The 16,033-nt window shown below is 41.9% G+C and overlaps 1 protein-coding gene across 1 annotated transcript in view; it reads left to right on the top strand.

The window, feature by feature from the left end:
* Positions 1 to 3,110: 3,110 nt before the first annotated feature.
* Positions 3,111 to 16,033, top strand: part of RIPK2 (receptor interacting serine/threonine kinase 2) — a 30,018-nt gene continuing 17,095 nt past the window's right edge. Inside the window, exons 1-3 of the mRNA XM_075549512.1 lie at positions 3,111 to 3,478; positions 10,966 to 11,119; positions 14,156 to 14,311. Of these exons, the coding sequence (XP_075405627.1) occupies positions 3,306 to 3,478; positions 10,966 to 11,119; positions 14,156 to 14,311 (483 nt within the window). The 5' untranslated portion in view covers positions 3,111 to 3,305. The remainder of the gene's footprint in view (positions 3,479 to 10,965; positions 11,120 to 14,155; positions 14,312 to 16,033) is intronic.

Here is a 16,033-nt window from a genome sequence, read left to right as displayed (position 1 = left end):
TCTGGATCCATAAGACTTTCAACCCACTGGCCTGTGATCTTCCTGCATTCAGCATCATTGCATGTATTTTGTGAGTCTGAAAAGAACCTTTTAGATTGGTATCGGACATATGGGCTAATATCGGACTTATGGACTTAATCTAGACTTGGCTGAATATTTCTCAATATTCAGTTGCTCTTGCATGTAAACCTTTTTCTTAAACACATATGTGTGTTTTATGAATTTTTCTCCTCTACCTAGACTAAACACAACAGAGCTACAAGAAAAAATTCTGGGTCATAAACTCACTGCCATCAAATCAATTTTGATCCACAGTAGTGCGATAAGACAGACTTGAATGGCTCTATAGGGTTTCCTTGCCATTAGCAAGCCAACCCTTAAACCACTCCCTCACCAGGGCTCCTTACCTAGTGAATAAATGGCACCCAAGGGAGGAGAAGCCAACTCCACACCAGCCTCGGGCCTAATGCCAGAGGTCAGACAAGCCTCCAGACGCTTCCTTTACTTCATGCTGACACCAGCCACCCCTCCCGTGACACTGCTTTTCTTCTAGGTTGGCTACTTCCTTGAACTGGCCACACAGAAGTCACAGCCAAAAGTCATGATTATGAGGTTTATTAGGGAAGCTAACAGGTTACAAGATGTTAAGGATTCAATTCATTTGTCCTTTTGCACCTTTTCTTGGCCACATTGATAGACATATCTCATTGGTTCTCGGCCTCTCAAGCACAAACATGGTGCCTTGGTCTCTGCCACTTTGCCTATGGTCTCTACTTGGGTTCTCTGTTCTATCCTACCATATCAGTGCTGTAACCTCTGATGCCTCTCTTGCCTTCATTTGGTGGGAACTCCAAACGGAGAGGAGAGCCATATTTAGGCAATTTCTCTTTATCACATGAGATCATAGCTTAGACATTCAACTTTAATCCTATATTTTTCACTTGTTCACTACCACGTAACAGTTTACAGAAATGCTGTTGTAGTCTGTGTGTGTAACTTCATTTTTCATGAAATAATTTTCTTCTACGTTTTTAAGTTCTATGTCGATTTCTTAACATATTTATTTTGATCTATCACACATCTATAAATGTAATTTCTAAATAGCCAAACTAAATAATTTATGAACTCTAATTTTGCTAGAGTCCTTTATATATTTCTTACTCTGAGGTTTCACTTCTCCAGTCTCCAGTTCCTGTTTTCTGGACCCATGTCTCCCCTTCCCTGCCCTATTTTAGCTTATACCCATCTTTTATTGGGGCACACTGTCAAGTAGTTGTCTAAAAGAAGGCAAGTGGAAAGCAAATGTTAGACATTTGGCAAACATTTCCTAATCCTTGCTAGGCAATTTGACTTTGGCTATAGAATTCAAGCTTGGGAGTTGTTTTCCTTCAGAATGTTGAAGAAATTTCACTTCATTCTTTTTCAACTTACAAACATGATAAATCCAAGACGATGCTAATTCCTATTCTCTTATCCTTGTTTCTTTCCTTTAGAGCAACAGTTCTCAACCTTCCTAATGCCATGGCCCTATAATACAGTTCCTCATGTTGTGGCGATTCCACCAAGCATAAAATTATTTTTGTTGCTATTTCATAACTGTAATGTTGCTACTGTTATTAATCGAGCAACCCCCAGTGAAGGGGGTGTTCCACCCCCAAAGGGGTCGTGACCCACAGGTTGAGAACCACTGCTCAAAACTTTACTCTTCATGTTCTGATCCTCCATAATAATGTACCTTAGTAATATCGCCTTAATAGTCTTTTTCCAACGGTACTGAGTGGGTCCTTTCAATACAGAGACCCTTGCCCTTCAGTCTTGCCAACAATTCTTGAATTACAATTTTGATGATTTCCTCTCTTCTGGTTGTGTCATTCTCTTCTTCTGGAACTCTTTGTGGGATGTATCAATGAGCAGATGGATCAATGAGCACGTGAGTACTTTTAGGAACAAAAAGTTTATTAGTCAAGCACTGCACATCACACCGTATCTTTCACATTAAACATTTTATTTTAAATCATCAACATTTTAAACACACTATTTCATTCGTTAACTGTTATGTGCAAATACAGGAAGTACTGGTTCTCTATGAGCATAAATTCTTTATTCAAGTTAAGCCTTCCTTATCGATACATTGGAATTCATTAAATGCCTACAGGGGGTCACTATTGGGTAGCTATAAGCCAGAAGCAGCTTGATGGCAATGATTTGGAGTTTGGATGTACTTGGAATTCTGAATATTTGCATTCACAAAGTATTCAAGTAGAAAGGTGGGGGTTTTTCTTTTCTGATTTTAAATGGAGAAAAAAATGGAAAGATATGTGCAATCTTTTTTGGCTGGCTTTGACTTCTGATTACATCCTTTTTTTAAAAAAAGGGAAGTAAGCAAGCAAAGAAATATATGCAATCTAACCTGGCATTAAGTGGGTTTCCCAAGGTCATCTTCAATCTCAAAAAGTGTATAGGAATGCGTATAGGGATAATGTGTATAGGAAAAGAGGAGGAAGAAGGAATGTCCCTTAAAGAAATGCAGACTCAGAAACCCACGGGGAGAGTTATACTGTGTCCTAGAGGGTCGCTATGGATCGGAATCGTCTTGACAGGAGGGAGGAAGAAGAGCAGTTTTGGACTTCTCAGTCCCAAGGTGAAGGAAATGACGGAAGAGCCCAGCCGGTGGAGCGCAGCGGGAAGCCTGGCCCTCGGCGCGGGCGGCCAGCGCAGGCGCAGTGTCCACCTGCTCCCCACCCCCTGGCCCTCGGAGTTGGGAGACTGCCCAAACTGCTTACGCGGGAGACCAAGAATTCGCAGGAGTAGGAGGGCCCGCGCACCAATGGGCAAACGGCCCGCGGAGAGGGGCTTTCCCAAAAGGAAACGTTTTGCGTCGCCGGAAAGGGGAGAAGACAAGAGGGGCGTCACTGGCTCCCTCGGCCCCGCGCCCTGGCCCTCCAGGGTCCGGCCGGCCGCCGGGCGCTCAGTGAGTCAGCGCGGCTGCTCCGCGCGCGGCTGACGTCTCCGGGGAAGGCGCGGCGGGGAGGAGCCAGGCGGCGCGGAGGGCGGGGCCCGGAGAGGAAGCCCCTCCCCTCCCCGCCGCGGCGCCGCAGACGGCCTGACCGCGCGCCGCAGACCTGTCCGCGGCGGTCCCCGGAAAGGCGGCGCGGGGTCCGGCGGCGGCGGGCGTGGGCGGGCCGGGGCATGGGCGGCCTCGTGACCTAGGACCCGCGAGCACACGGGCCCCGCGGCGCCGCTGGCTCCAGGACTGACCCGAGCGCCGGCTCGCAGGGCACACCCGGAACGGGCCGCCCGCCACCATGAACGGGGAGGCCATCTGCAGCGCCCTGCCCACCATCCCTTACCACAAGCTCGCCGACCTGCGCTACCTGAGCCGCGGCGCCTCCGGCACCGTGTCGTCGGCCCGCCACTCCGACTGGCGTGTGCAGGTGGCCGTGAAGCACCTGCACATCCACACCCCGCTCCTCCACAGGTAGGATCCGGGACGCGGCCGCACCCCCTCCGCGCACTTCTGGAGCCCAAAGGGGAGTGACCCCTCGGGTCAGTCTTACCCGAGTCACTGCTGGGCTACTCCGTCCACGCTTGGGGCTGGCGAGGTCGGAAGGACTCCGGAGATGGACAGTCGGACTCTTCTGCTCCCCTCTGCGTTCTGCACTTCCTCCGAGGCCTCGTGCACCGAAGCCTGCCACCTCAGCCCGGCTCTTATGCCCGAGCTAGTGAAAGGGAGGTGTCCATCCAAGTGTGAATGGTTTGCTTTGATTTTGTGGTTTGAAAACCGATTCTCTGAGGCTGCGCGGGCCATCACGAGGTTGTTAGCTACAGGTGGCTGCTGAACCTGGCTCGATCGCTCTATGGCTGTGGCCCCCGAATTGAAATCAGCCAGGCGTCAGTGTGGAATACACCCTGTATTTCAGAGCTTTAGTAGGACGGAAAGAATTTAAACTTAACTGGTGACTTAATTGGTTAAATCAAAGGCGTCCGAAAAATTCACTAAAGCAGGGGTTGTTGGGGGGCGAGGGGTGTTTTGTTTTAATATGGTTACTAGAAATTGGAAAATATGTGGCAGGTAATTGGACAGCGGCATTCCAGAGTTTTGAGAAGTTTTGTTCTGGGCATCTTGTTGCTGTCTCATTACTTACTCTTTTGAAACTTTAAATGTGAGGCTCAAAATTAGCCGTTTAGTTTCTCCTCCCACTCTCAAGAGGAAGCTGTCATTAGAGAAAACGTGTTATTTTTGGCAATAGCAACAGGCTGAATCAAAAGACTGGTTAAGTGGCCAAATTTTTTAATACTTGTCTCATGAGCGATTATGGTGCAGTGCCCAGTTTTTAAAGCTAGAATTAGTTTCTCTTTCTACAGAAATAACGCAATAGTATGGTGACTGTATGTGTGAGTCAGTTGGTCTAGTCAATGGCTTTCTTTTCTGTCCTTCCCAGAGGAATGTAACTAGGCCATGCATACAGTTCTCAATGTGTTAACATTCATAATTGCAGCCGTCTCTTCTACCTGAGTGTCTGATGTGAAACTGCTTTTCTCTAGGGACCTGATTGAGCAGAGGCTTAACAGTACCCAATAGTAAATGCATTCCTTAACTAAAGTTAATAGATTTGCATCTGCCTGCCGCTTTTCCCTGCTCAGGATCAGACTAGATTTCACAGCTGTCTGGGCACACTTGTTAAGTGCTGTAGACTATCCGTATCCAGTCGTGGACAAGGTGTGGCATCTGTTTACGCTAGACTTTGAAGTCTGTAGAGCAAGTGCTAGGGCAAGTATATATAGTCAGTTTAGAACAGCAGTTCTCAACCTGTGGGTAGCACCCCCTTGGGGGTCAGCAACTCTGTCACAGGGGTCACCCAATTGATAACAGTAGCAATATTACAGTTGTGAAGTAGCAACAAAAATAATGTTATGGTTAGAGAGTCACCACAACATGAGGAACTGTATTAAAGTGTCACAGCATTAGGAAGGTTGAGAACCACTGGCTTAGAAGGATGGTGGTTGGTCCAAGAGGGTGGATCTAGAAGCAACTGTACACGTTTTTGGAAATCTACCACTGATGGGCTCATTAAATAGTTTAAAGGAAATCAATCATACCGTTCTGAGCACCATGCCTCAAGATTTTCATTTAAGCTCTGTGCTGTGAGTAGAGATTCTCCTTTCCATACTCATCACACAATTCTCATAGTCTAATTTTTTTTTGACCAATTTGGATAGAAAAATAATTGTCTTCAAAGAGACCTTGTCATGTAGTGCCCATGTTTTCAAGAAAGCAGCTTACTGAAAGGTGAGTGGTTCAAACCCACCCACAGGCTCTGAAGGGAAAAGTCCTGACAGCCCCCTTCTGTAAAAATTACACCCCAACGAGCCCCCCGTGGTGGCTCTGCACTGTGGCACACACTCATTGCAAGTTGGAATAACACCCAACAAAACACAGTTGTAACCCACTCTGCCATTATGGTACCATTTTCTTTTCTCCCACTTGTTACCTATAAGATTTTATTATCAATAATATTAGTGTAATCGGAACATTGGGCTGGCTCTGCAGTTGTCTGTCCATTTCCCCACCTTACAAAATAGGACTAATAAATACCTGTACTTCTTTGACTCTGGTAGAGATAATATTTGCATTGTACTTTGGATCACCAAAAAAAAAACTTATATTGATGTTACATGGTCATAGTTTTGTGTGGTGAGTCATTCTCCACTGCCTGCCTTCAACCCATGGGTTGACCTCCAGCCATCTCCACAAACACAAGGAGCACCAAACCAGATGCTGTGTTAATTCCAAATCATGAGCATGTCAGAGTCAGGGCTTTGGACCAATTCACAAGGGTTTGGTATTGGCTGAGGGAAACAAGGGAAGTTTATGTGTTGCATAGCAACCAGATATCTCAAACGGTAATTTTTCACCTTAGGAGAAAACAGGCCGCAGTGCCTCAAAGATGGTGGCTGACCACACCATTTTGAATGTGTTGGCCACCATCTTTGGGCAAGGTACTGCTGCCCGTGTCCTACTCAAATCAGAATCCACTGAGTTGAGTTTTGGTTGCTATGCAGTGCATTCTCTGCTCGTGTTCCCACTGGCCAAAGATGAAGCATTTTGAACTGATTCACAACCCGGGTCAGAGTAGACTATTGCTCCACAGGACATCTAGTAATATATCAATTCCCTATGCTTCCTTACAAAGATGCCATGTACACTTGAGTATAAGCTGACGCGAACATCAGCCTTGGCACGTAATTTTACCACAAAAACTGCATTTATAATGTGCGGGAAAAACTCGGCTTATATACAAGTATATACGGGAGTGTCCCATAAATGTCTTGTTGACCCACATCTCTTGAGTCAAATATACAACTGTTTCAAATTGGGGAATATAGATTTAATATAAGTGGAACATGCAAATGAACATACTTTGTTCCTGTGTTAGTCAGAGTTGACTAGAGAAATCCAGAGACATTTATATGTGTATAAAAAAGGGATTTATATGTACATATGTAAATTATATATGATGACAGGGAAATAGATCTATGTGCATATATTTATAGGTTGAGTATTAAGGTAGGAGATGGACATTGGGCCTCTACTCAAGTACTCCCTCATTGCAAGAACACTTTGTTCTGTTACACTGGAATTCCATGATGCTTACCTTCCTGACATAATCGCTGAAGACAAAGTGGGCACATAAGCAAATGTGGTGAAGAAAGCTTATGGTGCCCAGCTATCAAAAGATAGAACATCATGAGTCTTAAAGGCTTGAAGATAGACAAGCGGCCATGTAGCTCAGAAGCAACAAAGCCCACATGGAAGAAACACACCAGTGTAGAAGGGATTTGGTATCAGGCATCAAAGAACAAAAATTATATCATTGTAAATGAGGGTGAGTGCAGAGTGGAGACCCAAAGTCCATCTGTAGGCAACTAGCCATCCCTTGAAGAAAGGTCCTGGGGAGATGAGCCAGTCAGAGTACAGTGTAGCAACGATGAAATGTACAACTTTCCTCTAGTTCTTAAATGCTTCCTCCCCTCCCACCCCCCGCTATCATGATCCCAATTCTACCTTACAAATCTGGCTAGACTAGAGGGTGTACACTGGTACAGATAGGAACTGGAAACAGGGAATCCAGGACAGATGAACCCCTCAGGACCAGTGGTGAGAGTGGCGATACCAGGAGGGTGGAAGGTGTGTGGGTTAGAAAGGGGGAATCAATTACAAGGATCTACATATAACCCCCGCCCTGGGGGACAGACAACAGAAAAGTGGGTGAAGGGAGACGTCAGACCGTGTAAGACATGAAAAAATAATTATAAATTATCAAGGGTTCATGAGGGAGTGGGTGTGGGGAGGGAGGGGAAAAATGAGGAGCTGATAGAAAGCAAATGTTTTGAGAATGATGAGGCCAACAAGTGTACAAATGTGCTTGACACAATGGATGAATGTATGAATTGTGATGAGTTGAATGAGGCCCCAATAAAATGATTTAAGAAAAAGAAAAAGGACTTTATACACAAGAGCAATTGAATATTGAGAAAACGCCCCAGCCCAGGCCAGATCAAGTCCATAAGTTCAACATTAGGTCATATGTCCAATACCAATGCATAAATTCCTCTTCAGACTCATGAAACAGATGCAGTAAACAATTACAGCCTCAGAAACCCACAGGGGAGCATTGCAATGAGTCAGCATTGACTCGATGGCAGTGAGTTTGGTGTGGATGGACAAGTAGGGTGCTCCTTACAAGAGAGGATAGTGGACTTCATCTCACGTACTTTGGACATGTCATTAGGAAAAACCAGTCCCTCGAAAAGGATGTTTACTTGGTAAATAGAAGGTCGGCAAAAAAGAGAAACCAACCAGGAGAAAGATGTATTAACACACAGTAGCCACGACAGTGGGTTCCAATAAAGAGCAATTATGAGGACAGCATAGGACCAGCCTGCGTCTTGGTCTGTTGTACGGAACATCACTGGGGGTGGAGCCTACTTTGACAACCCCTAACCACAGCAGCAACGTGGACATCTACCACATGCCACATGCTGTTCCAGGGTGCAGCAAGTGAAAAGACAAGACAAGGTCCCACCCTTTAGGGAGGCGCCATTCATCTTGGCTGCCTTCTCTTCAGTGGTTGAAATTCTGTCCTTAAGATACAGGTCAAATCCCACTCCTCTGAAACTAAAGATGAGGCCAGGCCACTAGACCAAAATTTACGCTCTTTCCTCTGAGCTCCTGTAGCTCTCTGTACGTTTTAATTTTTTTAGTCATACTTACACAACATTCTGGTTTGCATTTTAAACATTTTTTTAAGATTTATGAACAACTTGAAGGGAGATATAATCTTTGTATCTTTATATCCCCCATAATGCCAAGCACTGCACTTTAGTCATGTAAAAGTGTAACACACACACATATATGAATAGGAAAATAAACCAGAGATCCGGAATTATCCTAGGGATCTGTTATAAGCATTTACCTGTTTTCAGTGTTCTTTTTATGAATTCAGATGTATAATTTTATAATTTATAAGCATTTTAATGAAATGTGCAAAGACCTGGGGTTAGGAAACCAAAAAGAAGTAATACATTTGGAGTTTGTCAAACTAAAAGAACTGAAGAAAGAATTCAAGCCTTGAGCTGCAATACTGAAAGATTCTAAGGACAAAATATTGAATAACATAGGAACATCATAGGAACATAGGAACATCATAGGAGCATCATAGGAACATCATGACCCCAATTCCACCTTACAAATCCAGCTAGACCAGAGCATGTACACTCGTACAGATAAGAACTCACAACACAGGGAATCCAGGACAGTAAACCCCTCAGGACCAATATTGAGAGTAGCGATACCAGGAGGGGAAGGTAGGGGAGAAAAGGGGATCCAATCAACATATAACACACACCCCCATGGAGACAAACAACAAAGTGGGTGAAGGGAGACAGTGGATGATGTAAGATGTGAAGAAGAATATAAATTATGAAGGGCTCATGAGGGAGGGTGGAGGGAGGGGGAAAAGTGGGCTGATAACCAAGAATTCAAGTGTTAAAAAAATGTTTTGAAAATGATGATGGCAACATATATACAAATGTGCTTGACACGATGTATGGATTGTGATAATAACTGTAAGAGCCCCCAATAAAATGATTTTTGAAAAAAGAAGAAGATGGAAAGAATGCACAGTTGACCTCCAACCATTGGGGGAAACTGCATGTGATCAACAATCAGTGGTATTAAGGGGAGAAGTCCAAGTTGCCCTGAAGACAAACTTCCAGGAATTGAGAGTCTGCCAGTTAAGATCTCTAACAAAAGTCAAGGCCACGAAATTAGCAAGACCAGCTAATGGAGGCGATCCATATTTGACCACTCCAAAGAAAGGTGACCCTACAGAATGTGGACAGAATTCATCAAAGAATATCATTAATATTACTTGCAAAAAAGTTTTGGTGAAGATCATTCAAGATAGCTTGCAGCTGGACATCAATAGGAACATGTAAGGGATTTGAGCCAGATACAAGAGAATATATGGAACAAAGGATGGAATTGTCAACGTCGCATAGGTCTTTGCTAAAAGCAAACAATACCAGAAAGATCTTTACCTGGGTTTTATTGACTATGGAAAGACATTTGATTGGGTGAATCATAACACATTGTGGATAACATTGCAAAAAATGGTAATTCAAGAACACTTAATTGTGTTCGTGAGGAGCCTGTACATAAGCATAGAGGCAGTTTAAGTAGAAGAAAAGGCTACTGCACAGTTCGAGATCAGAAAAGGGATATGTCAAAAATGTATTCTTTAGCTATACTTACTCGTCTGCATTCTGAGGAAACAGTCCAAGGACTGGAATGTTAAGAAGAACAGACATTAGGATTGGAGAGAGACTCACAACTTGTGCAGAAGACACAAATTTTCTTGGTGAAAATGAGAATCCGAAGCACTTATTGGTGATTATCAGAGACTATAACATTCAGGATTACACCTCAACATAAAAAATAATAATAATAATTAATGAATCTTCCCATTGTGATCAAGAAGCAGTGCCATAATAAATGGAGAAAACATTAAAGGTGTTGATTGCCCACAATCAGCAGGCATAGATGGAGCCTCCGGGATTCAGACAGTGTCCTGCATAGTAAGTTGGCTGCAGAAGACCTCTTTGAAATGGTAACAAGCAAAGAGTCACCTTGAAGACTGGCACATCTTTCTCCCCCAGAGTACGTGTGAGTTTCGAACCGTTTGGCTAGCAGCAGAGCACTTTAACCACTGTGGGACTAGGCTTTATAAACTTTTTAATTCCGCCTTCTGGCCCTTTCCCAGAAGAGTACAGCAATAATAGCCCGGGCTTAGTACTTTTACCTCTCAGTATGTTATAGAAATATTGTTGGTCTCTAAACAAACATGGATTAAGCGTTGGATTGCTAACTATCATCTTTGCACTTCAAATCCCCACCCAGTCTGTTTGGCAAGATGAAGCTGGCTGCTCTAGTCAGGAATTAGTTTCACAGTTCTACTCTGTCTTATAGGGATGCATGAATCAGAATTGGCTCAGTGGCAGTGGGTTTTAAACACACTGTGGAATATTCTTTCGTTGGCTATTGCCATCAAATTGATTCCAACTCATAGCAGCCCTGTGCGAGGTTTCTGAGGCTGTAATTCTTGGGAGAGCAGCTAAAACCTCGTCCTTCTCCCTTGGAGAGGCTGGTGAGCTTGGACTGCTGACCTTGCTGTTTGCTAGCAGTTAACTGACTGGACAGACAGCACCACCAGGTCTCCTTGAAATCAGGTAGGTACTCTCCCCATTTTAAATATGGTGAAACTAAGGAATGGAAAAATTGCATCATTTACATGAGGTCAACTAATTAATAAATGAAAAAAATCTGGGCCTCATTAACCTTGTAGGCATGATAATTGTGAATTTTTCATTACTTAATGATACTTATGAATTTTCTCTTCTTAGTGAAAGAAATGATGTCTTAAGAGAAGCTGAAATCTTACACAAAGCTAGATTTAGTTACATTCTTCCAATTCTGGGAATTTGCAATGAGCCTGAATTTTTGGGAATCGTTACTGAATACATGCCAAATGGATCATTAAATGAGCTTCTACATAGGGTAAGTAAGCTACCCTTTAAGTGACTCTGAATACCATTTCTGTTTTTCAGCTAGATGATACTTTTGTTTTACTTTGGATAATATTATGTGGGATACAGATAGATAAATCAAGATGAAAATAATTTAAAAGAATCACAGTGATAATGTTTCACCTTTTGACATTGTGTGTGTGTGTGTGTGTGTGTGTGTGTTGTTAATATTACTGCGGAGTCAGGCCCTATATTCTCAGACATAGATTACTCTCCTTGGGGTTTACAATGAATTCCAATAGTTATATTATAACACACAACTAGAAGTAGGAGAGAAAAACATAAACTGTACACACTACACAATCCACTATTTGATAAACTAGACTGATGACATATTAAAGGCAATATAAGATAAATGTTAGATATATCAGTCTATAAAATTCTGAAATACTAAATGCCTCTGTCTGGAGTACCAGATACATTCATTTTTCTAATACCCAGTGACATGCCTCACACATTTTCTCAAGGTCCCAGTTACTGTGCTTTGATGGTGCATATATCAGTGAACCCATTTGGGGCCCTCATTCACAAAATGAATATGTTTATTTTGTTGTTGTAGTTGTTGTTTGAACTTATATGATTAATATCACCAATCCGTGGTTTCCCTAAAGGGGGAAAAATGTAGGCATTTGCAGCATTTTGTAAGAGTTGATTTAGTTTAAACCAGTAATATTATTGCAAGATTGGATAATGTTACTGGGCGTCTAAATTACAATACATTAGTGTACTCTGCAAGTAAGTGAGGTCAGAGCGGGTGTATAGTCAGCCACACGTAGTGCAACTTCCTCTTTGCTTTAAGACACTTCCCATTGTGTTCGTGACATGTGGCCATCCAAAACAAGGATAGAGTAAGTAACTAGTGCCAAGCTATACAGTAAATATTAACAAGGCACATTTTCTTTTTTGAAAAATGAATACATGTAGGAATTCTGTTTTCTCTCGCCCCAGAGATACTTTAGCACCACAATATGGAACCCGCTGGGAATTCTAGACAAAAGTCTCTGATGGCACTGTGGGCTGAGCCTTGGGCTGCCAACCACAAGGTCGGCAGTTCAGACCCACCAGCCATCCCACTGAAGAAAGAAAATTGAGGCTGGCTGTTCTTGTAAAGATTTACTGCCTTGGAAATCCTAAGGAGCAATTCTACTATATCTTAGAGAGGATCATAGGGTCACTGTGAGCTGGAATACGCTTGATGGCAGTGGGTGTAGCATTGGGGTTTTTTGTGTTTGTTTTGGGAATTCTCGCACCTCCTCGAGGGGTATTGCTAACTCCTACACAGAATCATGAAATGCAGTGTGAAAAGCTTCCATCTAATGCCTGAACTGCAGAGACCTGGTAACGATTTTAAACTGCATAGCTATCCAAAAATGTTAACATTTTTTTAAGATTATTCACTTGCTCAAGAGAAGGGAGCGCTGGTACATTGGAAGAAGTAATGTTCATTCAACATTAGTATTTTCTTTTTTCTTTGCTTTTATGTAATTGTATTACTGAGAATAGGACTACTGCCCACCTCAGTACCATAAATGAAAAATATAAGCTAAGTGTAAATTATATAATATTTTGTACCAGTCCCTGCTAGGAACTAGAAACTGATCTCTTTGCAGAAAAACTTTCCAAGAACAGTCTTTGGTTTTGTTTTTTGTTATTAGTTGTGATTTAATAAATATATCATTCCATATTTCAATCACTATCAAGTGAAATTCTACAATGACAATCTGTTTCTAAACAGTCTTTTTCTACCTGGACTCCTTGACTTTGTCTCTGATCACTGTCCCCCATGACCCCAATCAAGAACAGTCTTGAGCGTTCTGTGGAAGCATACTTTTTTCATAGCCTTTAGAAAAATTTACCCTGTCGCATGAAGCCTGACAATTCATTGTTTGATTTCCCTTTGTAAGTTTATTCTCCGGGGAAACAGTATTGCATTGTTTATGTTCAGAACATTTATTTTAAGACCGTGAAAATGGATGTCACTTAGAAGTACCAGGAATTAGAAAATATTGTACTAAGACAGATGTTCTTTTTCTTCTTCAAAACCAAATTTTTCAAGATTGAATATAGGTACATTCCATTGTCAAACATATGGGATGATAATGCTTAATTAATAACTCAAAAATGGCCATAATTTGAATTGATAAAATGATGAGTATACTAAAAAATAACAGCTTATATTAATGGCAACTTTGAAATATGTATTTAGAATAAATGAGAGTCTATACTAGATACATTATGTGTGTGTGTGTGTTTGCTTATAAATTATATAGCTCTAGCACAGCGGTTCTCAACTTGTGGGTCATGACCCCTTTGGGGATGAACGACCTTTTCACAGGGGTCACCCGATTCATAACAGTAGCAAAATTACAGTAATGAAGCAGCAATGAAAATAATTTTATGGTTGAGGGTCACCACAACATGAGGAACTGTATTAAAGGGTCGCAGCATTGGGATGGTTGAGAACCACTGCTCTAGCACAAGGAAGATGTATGTGAGAATAGATAACCAGATGCAAAATAATTGAAAGCTGTTGGTTGAAAGTTAAAATTTAACATCATTGTTTTCCATATTAACCCATTCTTAGTTTTCTTAATTTTTATTTTCTGCTTTCTCTGGGATAAAAAAAAATTAACCAATGTCACTGAACAAGATGTATACAAATTGTTAAATGATAACCTAATCTGCTGTGTAAGCTGTCACTGAAAACATAATACAGTTTTGGGTTTATTTTTGTTTTGTTTTCAAAAAAGAAATAGACTCAGTACCACACAGCCACATTACCAATATAATCTAAAAAGAAACGTCTGAGGTTATAATTATTTTTGCTAAAAAATGAGAAAGGATCAAAGGATATTGAAGTAATGTCAACTTTGTGGTAAAATTGAGTATATGTTTTGACATTGGTTTGTATTATTTTTCCTCGTGGAGTGTTTCATTTTCTAAGAGTGAAATGCAGTAAACTGTGACCCTTGATTTGTGATGCTGTTTTCTGTTTATACACATAAAGACAACTGAGTATCCTGATGTTGCTTGGCCGCTGCGATTCCGCATCCTGCATGAAATTGCACTGGGAGTGAATTACCTGCACAACATGGACCCTCCGCTACTTCATCACGACCTGAAAACTCAAAATATCTTGTTAGATAATGAATTTCATGTTAAGGTAATTCCTTCTTCAGAAAAGAAAAAAGGGTATCTCTGTCGTTGGGCTTAATAGTTTAAAAAAAACGTTTTGCTTATTTCCTCCATCTAACTGCTTTAACTTCTCCCTTTCTCCTAATTCCTATCTTCAGTAGCTCAGTTATTAAGACCGCAGTGGGGAAATGATGAAGCACGCTGCTAGTCACTGTGAACACATCCAGCGGTTTTATAGAGAAAGAGACTGACACTCAGTTCTCATAGTGGTGCGGCCTGAGAAACCCTACATGGTGTTTTCCAGTGCCATATGGGCCACTGTTAAGTCAGAAGCAACAAACAATAGAGAGAAAGATACATGAGACCACATGCAAAATCATTATGTTTCTAAATCATTATAGTCAGGAATACTTTTTTTTTTTTTTTTCAACTTCTGAATTTGAATTACACCCATACCTCACTCATTAACTTGGCTGGACTCCAATGGCCAGATAATTATGGGGAAATCAGCATTATAAGAAGGTAAAGACAACCAAATCAGATCACAAAATGGAAGACAATCCATAATCGATAACTGCCATATTACATCTCTACATAACTGTCAAGGCACTGAGAATCATGGCCGAGCCAAGTTGGCACCTAACCAGCACCATCAGCATTACACTCACCTTGCAACCTTGGCATTTCGTTCAGTATTTCATTCAGACATAGCACTAATATACAAGGTAGTCAGCTAGAAGATGTTTTTCACTGTTGTCATAAATGCAAAATGTCAGCCAACAAGATAGTTGGTAAGTGAGGAGTTAGGTATAGTATAGATTGACAAGAAGTTGCAAAGATAACATAAAAAGGTACTGTGTCATTCACCCACTTTCCCCCACTGCCATCAAGTCAATTTTGACACATAGTGAGCCTGTATAGGGTCTCCAAAACTAAATATTTATAGAACAGACAGCCTCATCTCTCTCATGCAGAGCGGCTGGTGAGTTTGAACCACCAACCTTGCAGTTAATAACCCAACTCCTAGACCACAGTGCCACTGGGAGTCCTCTCCACATTCTCCTAGTGGTTACATATTATAAAATTATAAGACCGTGGCAAAACTGAGAATTTTATGTTGTTCAATGTGTGCATGTTGTTCTTTGTTACTTTATCAGAAAATGCAGTACTATGTGTCACTGTAGAGATCTCCCACTGTGCTGCCCCATTGTTGTCGCAGCTACTCCCGCCCTCATGTCATCACCAAGCCCTGGGAACCTCTGACCACTTTTCCCTATCTATAGTTTGTGACTTAGAGAATGTTGTGTAAGTAGAATAAAGGAGTGTGTAATATTTTGAGATTGGCTTTGCTGGCTGCTGTGTCCTCAGCACATGCCATAAATAAACCAAAATCCAGACTGTCCTTGGAGTTGATTCCTACACATCGGGACCCTGTGTAGTTTCTCGGGTGTAAGCCTTTACAGGAGCAGACAGCCTCATTTTTCTCCCGCAGCACACTGGTGAGAGTGGGCCGTTGGCCTAGTGGTTAGCAGCCCAACACTTAGCCAGCAGCCTCCCCAGAGCTTGAATGACTTACAGAACAATTCATTCTGTATATGTTGAATGAATCAATGCATGATAAGCTTGATAGCTTTATGTTATCACTGTTGACCTGTTAACTATATGAAGGGACCTGAAACCGTTTGTGGCAAGATGGAATTAAAAGATAATGCCATTTCTCTGAACTGTTTCAAGCCCCCTCATATAATAT

This window comes from Tenrec ecaudatus, chromosome 5, assembly GCF_050624435.1.
Source record: "Tenrec ecaudatus isolate mTenEca1 chromosome 5, mTenEca1.hap1, whole genome shotgun sequence".
Lineage (NCBI taxonomy): Eukaryota > Metazoa > Chordata > Mammalia > Afrosoricida > Tenrecidae > Tenrec > Tenrec ecaudatus.
Note: the sequence above shows the minus strand (reverse complement) of the source record. Positions and strands in the feature narration are given on the sequence as shown.